The sequence below is a fragment of the Nothoprocta perdicaria genome, unplaced genomic scaffold, assembly GCF_003342845.1.
Source record: "Nothoprocta perdicaria isolate Ctin4 unplaced genomic scaffold, notPer1 scaffold_11, whole genome shotgun sequence".
In the NCBI taxonomy this organism is placed as follows: domain Eukaryota; kingdom Metazoa; phylum Chordata; class Aves; order Tinamiformes; family Tinamidae; genus Nothoprocta; species Nothoprocta perdicaria.
Window position 1 is genome coordinate 7,478,419 of NW_020454205.1, and position 10,223 is coordinate 7,488,641.

A 10,223-nucleotide genomic window follows, 5' to 3' on the forward strand; every position below is an offset into this window, starting at 1 on the left:
TTTGCAGAGCAACTATACCAAAAGCATTTACAAGTCACAGTGCTGTGAACAGGCATCTGAAAGCAATAAACAGGTTTTTAATGTTTGGAGTTTGTTTTATTTCTTAAGTTCTCTCACCAAGATAAAAAACGTCTGGATTGATTCACTGCACTAGTACACACTTTGTCTAGAGCCAGATTTCAGGCCAGAGGGAGCTTTGACAAGAGCTGTATCCCTCAGAAATAGGGTCAATCATAGAAGTTTTAACATTTCGATAACTATAGCAACACAAATGGGCTAAGCTAAGTGTTCATGTTAATGAGAGGCACTTCTAGCAACCGCTGCACTTCATTACAATAATGTTCTCAGGAGAGCTGAGGATTTCACTTCTGCTCCTCCACAAGCCAGCCAGGATTTTAAGACTTTCGTAAGGAATGCTCCATTACACAGGGTTCCTTAACTGTTCTGTCATGATTTTCTTTAGCATTATTAAAACACAGCCCTGCTTTTCAATCCTCCAGGCTTGGTATGCCAAGACACCACTGGGTAAAGCGCGAATCGAAGCACTGGCAGAGAAGGAAGAAGCAGAAAAAGGCAGAGGCAAAGGAAAGGCAAAAGGAAAAAAGAAAGAAGGAAGCAAAGAAAAAAAGAAATAACTTCCTTGAGAGCTTTTCATCTGGCCATACCAGTCACAGGTTCACTTCATTCTATACGGAGAGATGGCACCAGAGGAGACACTTCAGAGGAGCACACCCTAAATTGTAGTTCATCCAGGAAGAGTACTCATTTCTTACTGTGTTTTTAAAAAGCTACAAGGTAGGATGAGACATTTATGTGGCATGCAACTCTCAGAGAATGAAGAGTTAATGACCACTGATCTGCTGCAGCATTATGTATTCTGAGATTTTTTTTTTTTTAGGGGGCAGAAGGGCTCATTACTCAGAACTTTAACATCATCAACTTTTAGGCTGTCGCCATTTATTTCAGCTAGTAACTCTCCTTAAAAATTGATGTCATAGTAATGCCTTTCATTAATATCCTATATGCTTTATAAAACTAACTGCTTTATGTATCTAAGTCTAATGCATTACAATCCTCAATAAAACAATTAGAGCTATAAAGACTTTTTTAATTAGGATGGATTATAAGATACTTAATGTACTCTACTACAAGCTGAATATTTACATAGCCACATGAGGACCAAGCAGTGTTTTGCCTTTTGACACAGCACAGATTTGTGGATGCAGATGCTAGGAGAAAACATTAAGTAGCAGCAGCAGAGCAAGCAGCAGCACGGCCAGGCAGTGTTTATTTTGGTGGATGTCCAGAGGATCTGTTTTGCAGTACTCAGCTCACAACAACATTTTGTACTTTTAGTAGCATTTGAGTTTCAGATTGGTCAGCTTGGTGTGCAAAGCAGTAATTTGGGGGGCAAGGTATTTATAAGGATTTGTTGAAATCTCTCTAAAGCATGGAGGCATCCTCAGTGACACTGCTGGCACCAGCACCATCCTTATGCCAGTGAACAGCCTTGTTCACCGCGTTTCTACCAGAGACCACACTAAGGACCACAGCCACAAATAGCAATTTCCATCTCCAATCGCAACATATCTACAACAACTTGACAACGAGGAACTCACAATATCTCTAAGTAAACATCACCCTCCAGGAGTACAAGTGTTTTTGTACCAGGCTGGAAGATGCAACACAGGCAGGGCTGGCTCACTGCGAGGGACTGCTCGTGTTTATCCTGTGCCACAGGACAGGCCAGGATGGTTTTGGTGAGGGCAGTGCCAGGAGCACACATGGCATCTGCACTGCATATGCTCTACCAGATACAACTAATTTCTAGCATTATCCTGGAGCACAGCAGGGCTGCTGCTCCCTCATTATTGGGGATCTTCCAGGTGAAAAGAAAAAATAACATTCCCAGCATTCCTGCATCTTTGCAGCACATCTCCACCCCTTTCTCTCCCAGTTTCCTGGACTAGAGTAATTTTGCCAAAAAGCACGTTGGCAAGTGACTTGTAGAAAGTGTCCCCTTACCAGGGGGTAACCTGTCATAGGCCGAACTCCTGTGAAAGGAAATCCCAGCCAGAACTTGCTCAAGAAGCTACACTGGCAAAGCAGAGTGGGAAGGGGATTGGTCTGAGGGCTTTGACAGCACAGCCTCTCCTACTCACAGGGGAAAACAACTGGAAAAAACTGCTCCTGGAAAGACACATTCTGAACAAAAACCCAGAAGGACTGCTATAAGCAACACTGCAAAGAAAGTGTAGGTGATTGAGCACAGCAGAGGAAACTGGTTAAAGGGCACTTTCCTCCCTCTAAGGGAGGGAGTGGGGAGGAATAGGCCAACACACTGACACTCCACACAGAAGGGAGCCACTTCCACTCAGGCCCCTCATCATCCTCTTTGACCAGCTACTTGGAGCTGCCCAGTTCAGAGCTCACTCTGGATCTTCTCTGAGGCTGCCCTCCGAGGGACTAAGGCAAGAGAGGAGATGCCTCAGAGACCTTCTCAGGGCAGAAACCCAAAACCAACCTTCAAGCACGCAAGTCTTTAGGCTGGGCTGCAGCCGTAACCGGCTACCCAAGGGGATGCTGCACGTGGCAACTGCCAGGCTTGGATTCCATCACTCCCAAGAGAGCAGCTGCAAAGTGTGGCCTCCCTTTCCTCATTCTGCCTTTGCAGAGGCTTGCAGCAGGCTGCTAGTTTTGCAAATTGGGCAGCTCCAAATTAAAAAAGGGACCCAGCTCTCCTTGCTGAGGAGAGCCAGGCTGTCAGAGGAGACGGCTGGGTTTGTGTTAAACACCTCCTGGCCTCTCATCTGCAACAAAACTAATCTGGGTAATTCCATCCTCAATCTTGCAGACAGAGGAATACTCCTCTCCACAACAGGTTTGACAGCAGAATACAAGGTGATAAAAAGACTGCAGCTCAGCTAGAGGTAAGCAAGACCATTAAATAATATGTCAGCAGGTTCAATCCAGGCTTGACAGCTCAGTGACACACCAACAGGCAACGTGTCCCTCTGGGGACCCGAATGACCCCACACAGGGTGCAAGAGTCTTGCCTCAACCTTGCACCTTCCCAGGTGCACCTAAGGCCAAAGCCTGCAGTTTTCCTCCTATATTCATCTGCTTCAGGGTGAAGAAGACACCACCAGAGCAGTTTATCTTCTAGGAGTGCCTTGCAATGGGGTAGGATGCACAAATTGCGAAGCTTTGGATTTCCCACTTCCTTCCATAGGGATTTGAAGCCACAGCAGGTATGTTCACAGCTTCGTGGGTACGGGAGTAGAGAAAAGGGGAAAAAAAACAACCACCAAATTTGCAGCCTTAAAATGGCAGAAAGCAGACCAATTTCTGCTGCAGGTAGCTGCCAAGCTCTAGCACTACTTCATAGGCCTCTTGCAGGGTAGGGGGAAACCAGGAGCAGTTTTAATGCTATTTATAATTACTACAGAAATCACAGCTACTTGAAAAATGAAGCTTTTGCATCCAGGAGAGCCAGTGCACAGCAATTCCAGCATCAGTGGATGATTTGAATTGAACTGTTCAATTTAGCAGCCCTGACTGGATCTCCAGATCCATCCCACCCTCACAATGGGGGCAAGAAGACCTGTCCCAGCAAGGAGGGTGCCAGGCAGCCTCACCTCCCTCCCACTGCCAGGGACGGGTGCTAGTCCAGTGACACCAAAGTTGAGGGAAGAAGCTGTCACACTCATTTATATATGTAAGTGATCTAGAGAATTATCAGCTAAATTATTTAAATGTCCCATTACTATTAAATTACTGGGCATTCATTGTAAGAACAGTCATAATACAGTAACTAATTTGGTATTAATGTGAATGTCAGCATTTCATTGCAGTTATTTTGTACTTCATCATAAGATAATTTACCAATAAATTAATTGGCTTAATTGCTTCCTACAAACCCAGGAGAACTACATATGACAGGACTTGTGAAGAGTGTGCACACTCATCCTGTCTTTCCCTTTCAGCCCCAGTGAGCAGAATCCACCCCCTGCAAAACACTCAGGGTTCCAACATTGGGAAGGAGCCATCAGGAAACAGGGAGCAGAACATGACTTCACTCTCTCAGAAGCAATAAAGTCCTGGCACACCCCAGCCCTGTGGATTTTAATATGCTTTAAATATAGCCTCCTAGGCTGGGAAAGCCCTGCAGCTTGGAGCAGGAGCCCAAGAGTCAGCACTAGGGCTTGGGAGCAGAGAAACGTTTAGGCTGCTTAACTGGGTGCTGGGGATGAGGAAAGGACAGCCCAGGCCTCGGCACAGATCCAGAAAAATCTCCAACATCAGTAATTCCCAAGCCCCATCACCTGCCCATTAGCCAAACTACTAAGCCAAGAACTGGGACTACAGCCAACCTCTGCTCCACCTCATCCAGGTGGGAACAAAGCTACAGTCCCCTGCCCAAGGCTGGCTCGGCCCCATTTTGGAGGTCTCAGCAGGATGAGTGCCATAAATTCAACTTGCCTTTGGGACAAGCAAGACCCTGTTCAGATGAGACACCTGAAATGCAGAACTCAACATTGCAGCTCCCATCACGACAAGACCACGTGCCCTGCAAAGTGGTCTGCTACCACCAGAAGCAGAACAGCAGCAGCACAACTTCCCCTGGCCGTAATACCAGCGTTGATGCATAACATCATCATTTTTCAGACATATCACTTTATTCCCCCAAAACAAGTGACCCAGCAGCCACCACATCCTAAAATTCAACAACAAGCCTCCAAAATGTTAGCCTGAGTCCATGCAGTCATTCCTCCCTCCAGGGATCCGCAGCACGGAGGGATGCCATGCAAAAAGCCTCTTCAAGCAGCTGCCTGTGACAATGGCACGGGAGGAACGAAAGAGATGTCTTCCACCAAGACAGAGAACTTTGGGGCTTCACCACTTGCAGGACCCTCTCCCACAGCCACAGGCTGTGCTGAGCACCCATCAGCACTAAAACCCCCCTCCTGTGGGACGCCAACAGCAGCGGCCACCACTCATCCCCTCACACACCACGAGGCAAGGGGCTCAAAACCCGCTCCGTGCAGGCAGCAGTGCGGCAACAGCAGCCTCTGGCCGTGCCAGCCTCGAGCTGCAGGCGCAGGAGCCCACCCGACCTTGAGCTCCTGAACCCCAAGCGACTCTGCTCGCCCTAGCGAGCCGGAGGGCAGGGAGAGGGCAGCACCCAGGGCTCCGTCCCCACGGCAGGGAGGCTTTCAAGCACAGAGCAGCAGACACCATGAAGTCATGCTCTGTCTATGCAGTCCGGGTATTATTAGATCCCTGGCTGATGTCAGGGGCTCAGGTTTTGCTGCTGGGGCCAGAGCCCTTTAATCAGACACTAACTCCTGCTAAGAGCCCTGCCAGCTTCTCCAGAGCTGTTTTTCCCCTGTAGCCCAGACAGGCCAATGCCAGGGCCGTGTGGCCTTGCAAAGAGCCACCACCTCCCGCACTGAATTGGTACCACCAGTCCCAAAAGATCAGGACAATTACAGCCAATCTGCACAACTTTTTCCCCACTGCCTTCTCCAAGAGTTTAGTAAAAAAAAAAATTACTGCTACTTTTTCAAGGAGCCAGAAAACATCAACGACATGGTGTGTAAGAAAAAGGGTTTTTCTCCAGTTTCACAATTTAAACGTGTTCAATAAATCCAAGGGGATCTTCTGTAACACACCAGACCGGACTGCCCAGCCCAGCACTTAGGAACTCATCACTGCTGTTCAGGACAAGCTGCTAAGCCCTTATCCACGGCCATGGGCCGCCTTGGTGGCGGCTGGAAAGGCACCGGTTTGGGGCTCAGCAAGGAGACACCTGCAAGGAGCCTTAGGGTGCCCTGTGGCCAGGGACAACGCTCAGCTCTTGTGCTGGCCAGGGCTTATTATGTTACCATGTTAAAAAAGCACCAGCATTTCTCAGAACCCTTCTTACCCCCCCAAATCAGAAGGCAAAGCCAGCTCCTCCATTACCTCCCACCTTGCACCAGCAATTTCCCGGAGCGTGCAAATGTTATAATTGACTTTTCTGCCAGTACCAAAATGCCTTTTTCCCCCCCGACTCTGCACTTCCCCCGAGTCAGTAACACATTTCAAAAGCCTCCACGGCAGTGACCACAACAGTGCTTAGAGATGAGCCCGGCTCTTCGTTAGGTGCGAGGCACAAAGCCTGCCGGCCGAGGGACGCTCGTCCCCGCGCACGGACTGCGGCGACTCTGCAACTTCCCGCTGCAAATTACAACACGCGCAGCGAGGGCCCATTGTAAATCAGGGCTTCAAACGGCCAGCAACGAGTCAGAGCCCTTTAAGCACTGGAAATATCGGAGTCTATTTGAAAATTGCCTCTCACTTGCCTTGCAAACCATCCCAGCGCCAGCTAGAGCTTCCTTTTATTTTTATGCACAGCGTCAAGCTACCCCCATTCCAGTATCCATGCCAAAAAGATTCTGGCCGTGCCTTAATGAAAAAATCCCATCCCAAACCTGTCCCCAGCCCATCTCATGGCACCCAGGGGCAGGACAGCCCCAGCCACCCAGCTAACAGAGCCACCATGAGCAGCCACCTCCTCCACAAGCTGCATCGCCCCACACGTCCCCCTCACACGGACGAGGAGGGCTTGGAGGCAGCAGTGGGGACAACACAGCCAAAGCCCCAAATGAGCAACACAGGGCAAGGGATTTTGCAGCCCTGTAAACACGATCTGGCCACCAGCATCGAGAGAAAGGCACAGACAAGAGAACTCACCTCTCTTCCCTTGCAGGGTAACAGCTTCCCCACATAGTCCATGCCTGTAGCAGAGAAAAAGGTCTTCAGAACCATCCTGCTCCCAAAGAGCTGCCCACGGCCCAACAGGCAAAACCCAACAAGCTCCCGGACTGCCGCTTTTATCCTCCCCGGGGAGGCCCTGCTGCATCAGTGGCCAACAGGCAGCACCTGTGGCCACTGGGGCTGCAGCCTGAGTGGGGGCACCTGGGTCTGCGTCCCCAGGGCCTCGTCCAGCCCCATCCCTCATCCTCCCTGCAGCGGAGGCCGTGGTCACTGGCTGCCCACCTGAGTGTGCAGAGCGCAATAAATTAATAGGTCACATCGAACATAAGTTTGCTTTATTGTGAGCAAAGACCCCCAAGCAGGGGGGTCCAAAGGTCCAACACAGCCCTTTTCCCAGCCTGGAGCTGCAGCACAATCTGGTGGGAGTGGGGGAATTTCAGTGCTGCCCAGGCGCTACCACGGGCTCACATGCAACCAGGTTACTTCCAAGCTGCTCCTGAGCTCCCAAATAGCAGCCCAGGTGCCAAGTCCAACCCTTGCAACCCACGCAGGGAGATTATCACGGAAAGAGGGTGTTAGAAATCCCATCTCACAGCAAACGCATTCGTTTCACTTGGGCAAAAACAGGACAGACATTTTGCAGCAAATGTAAACTGACCGCGTCATGGGCTGAGGCCGCACGCAGCTCAACACACGTGCCATGATGCAACCTGCCTCCAGCTCTTTGCCCTCCTCCGCTGTTGCAGAGGAGCTCCGGGATCAAACCAGCTGGCTCGAGCAGTGGTTTTATCCACAGGATTTAGGCTGGAGGGAGCAGGCGGCATCACCAGCGGTTCCTGGGGACAGTTCCTCAGGAAGAGCTGAGCTTGAGCAGGGGCAGGTTTAAACTTTGCACAGGTTTGGGAGGGAAAGGCACTGACCTTTGCATCCTGGGCTGCAACGAGCGTCTCGTGGCCTCCGAAATATCTTCATTCCTATTGCAGAGCGCCCTGGCCGCTCTGCATGACTGGAGGTATTTGGGGCATAGACCCCTTTCCCCTGTAGTTCCCCACAATCACAGCTCCCCATCTTGTTCCCGGGGCCACAGGTGCCCAGACTCCCTGCTGGCCCCGTTTGGGGATTTTCCCATCAGGGAAGGGGGTTTTCCATCAGAATTTGTTGAGGAAGAGGTGTATTTGGAGGAGGGAATGAAATATCCAGGCCACATGGGGAACATATTTGGGGGCCCCAGCATGCAATCAGCTTCACTAGCTTAGAAATCTGATTATTCCCATGCCTGGATTGGTCCCATGCTGGGGATGCTGGGGCTGATCAAGCAGGTTCCTGGTGCCACATTCCCTTCTCCCCCAAAAAAAAACGCAGGAAAGACAAAACAACATTTTCCCCCCCTTTTCCCAGGTGCTGCGGAGGCAGCTTTGGCTGGGACACACCGAGTGCTGGCTTTCAATGGAGCCACGGATGAGCATTTCCACTGCTTCCTGCCTTCCCAGTGTTTTCCAGGAAAGGGGAGGGACGGGGGAGCAGCCTGTGCAGCAGGAAAGCCAGCGAGCTCAAGGGTAATTCGCTAAAAATGACCGAGTGGCCCCAGCACGGGACCGGACCAGCAGGGGCGAGACGGCCACCGCCTCATGTGCAGCGACCGCCAGGAGCTGCAGGGGTTCTCCCTTTTGGGACTTCAGTTTATGGACGAGTTTTATTGTTGTTTTATTTTTTTTTTTTAATGAATGAAAAAGCCTGCAATGGAAAGGCCAACACCATCACGAGAGCTGGAAAGGGCTTTTCTTGCATCAAATGGCTTGTGCCTGATTGCCATGGGCCGCTGCAGGGCAGCTGCACAGCATCCCTCAGAGTCCTATAGGGAGCCGCTACAGGGAAACATTTCAGCACTGTTTAAATGCTATCAAGTTGCTGATAAAACCCTGGATGAGACTGATATGGCCTCCTGACAGCAAAGGTGCTGCGAGCCCCTGACCCTCCGCCAGGCAAAGACCCTACGGCTGCGATTTTGCAGCTTAGCCTACAAGCACTGACTGGGGCAGCCCTTTTCTAGGGCACGAAAATAGAGAGAATCCTCCAAATCCCGCCGCTGTGCCGCTCCGGGGGCAGCTGGCCCCTGTGCCGGCTGGGCGGCGGATCACGTGGCGGCAGCGCTGCCAAACGGAGGGCAAATGGTCCGCAGGAAATCAAAACGCGGCGACGTTTCCGCGCCGGCCGCCAGCGAGCACCTCACATTGCACCCGGAGAAACTCCAGCTTCTGCCTCTGCGTTTCGTTGGGGTTTTAACTCCAGCGGGGATGGAGGTGCCGGAGGGCTGTCCCGGGCGGGCTTAGCCTGGCAAGTGCAGGTGGGAAAACTGAGCGAAGAGGGGCATGAAGCCGGAGGCGCCTGGAGACACCCGTCCTGCTCGAGGTAGGCACAGAAACCTGCCCTGTTCCCCTGTGCTTCTCCATCCCGCTGTGCCGGTCCCCTGGGAATGCAGCACCGTGGGGCACCGAGGACGGGATAACCCCTTCCCGCTCGCTTCACCGTCAGCTGGGCAGCGCGGATCTTTCCCCCTTCCCCATGGCAGCAGTGGGAGCGGATGGGCAGGAGCTTCCGAGCGGTCTCGCGTTGCGGTGGCCCCGCGCCAGGGCCAGCCGGGCTGCGGCACCAAGCCGTCGTTAACGGGGCCGCCTGCGCGAGGGAGCGAAACGGTGACCGTGCTGCTAACGGGGCTGTGCTTGGGCAGCGCTCCCGGCGCCAAGGCGAGCGAGCCTCCCGCGTCCCGTCCCCACCATGGGCGAGCTCCCGGGCCCCGCGACGGCGACGCTGCGGCTCTCGGGGAAGCTGGAGCCGGCGGCGCCCGCCCAGCGCTACTACGCGGCCCTGGTGAGCGGCGACCTCGGCTCCCTGCAGGTGCTCACCGACAGGTACCACCACGATGTCAACGCCATCTTCGAGATCAGCCACGACGAGCTGGAGTGGCGGGCCGGGAGCCCGGCCTCCTACGGGCTCTCAGGTACCTCCCGCTTGCGCCGCCGGCCCCAAGCAGAGCCAGGATCCCCCACGCCAAGCGGGCAGCACGTCTGAGAGCCCAGCACTGCCACGGAGCCCACCTGGGTTTGGGCTTAGACTGCGGGAAACCCCTCTGTTGCCTTCCTCTCCGCACACATCAGCTCTCCAGAAGGGGGAAAACTGTGTAAAAACGGTGCCTCTAAAGAGCACCCGAGAGCAGAACATCTGGGCAAGCTGGGATGGGACATCCCCAGTGCGTGCACTCCCCTGGCCTGGGCAGGGGGCTCCAGAAAGATGGATCATGGGGATGCAGTTTGGTGGGATGCTGTGGAGCTCCCAGCCCACGGTTGCTCACCATGATAGGGAATACGTAAATAAACAAGGAGGTGGAAAGTAACTGCGAGGTCTCCCCGGCACAGGCGTGTGGTCGCTGGAGTACCGGCAGGAGGTGACGACGCCGCTGCGCC

General features: G+C 52.6%; 2 protein-coding genes across 2 annotated transcripts in view; both read left to right on the forward strand.

Annotated features, from left to right (window-relative positions):
• The window catches only part of IQCA1 (IQ motif containing with AAA domain 1), a 99,551-nt gene extending 98,916 nt beyond the window's left edge, over window positions 1-635 (forward strand). Inside the window, exon 19 of the mRNA XM_026048520.1 lies at window positions 501-635. Coding sequence (XP_025904305.1) covers window positions 501-635 — 135 coding nt within the window. The remainder of the gene's footprint in view (window positions 1-500) is intronic.
• Window positions 636-9,537: 8,902 nt separating this feature from the next.
• The window catches only part of ASB18 (ankyrin repeat and SOCS box containing 18), an 8,548-nt gene continuing 7,862 nt past the window's right edge, over window positions 9,538-10,223 (forward strand). Inside the window, exons 1-2 of the mRNA XM_026048529.1 lie at window positions 9,538-9,760; window positions 10,176-10,218. Of these exons, the coding sequence (XP_025904314.1) occupies window positions 9,538-9,760; window positions 10,176-10,218 (266 nt within the window). The remainder of the gene's footprint in view (window positions 9,761-10,175; window positions 10,219-10,223) is intronic.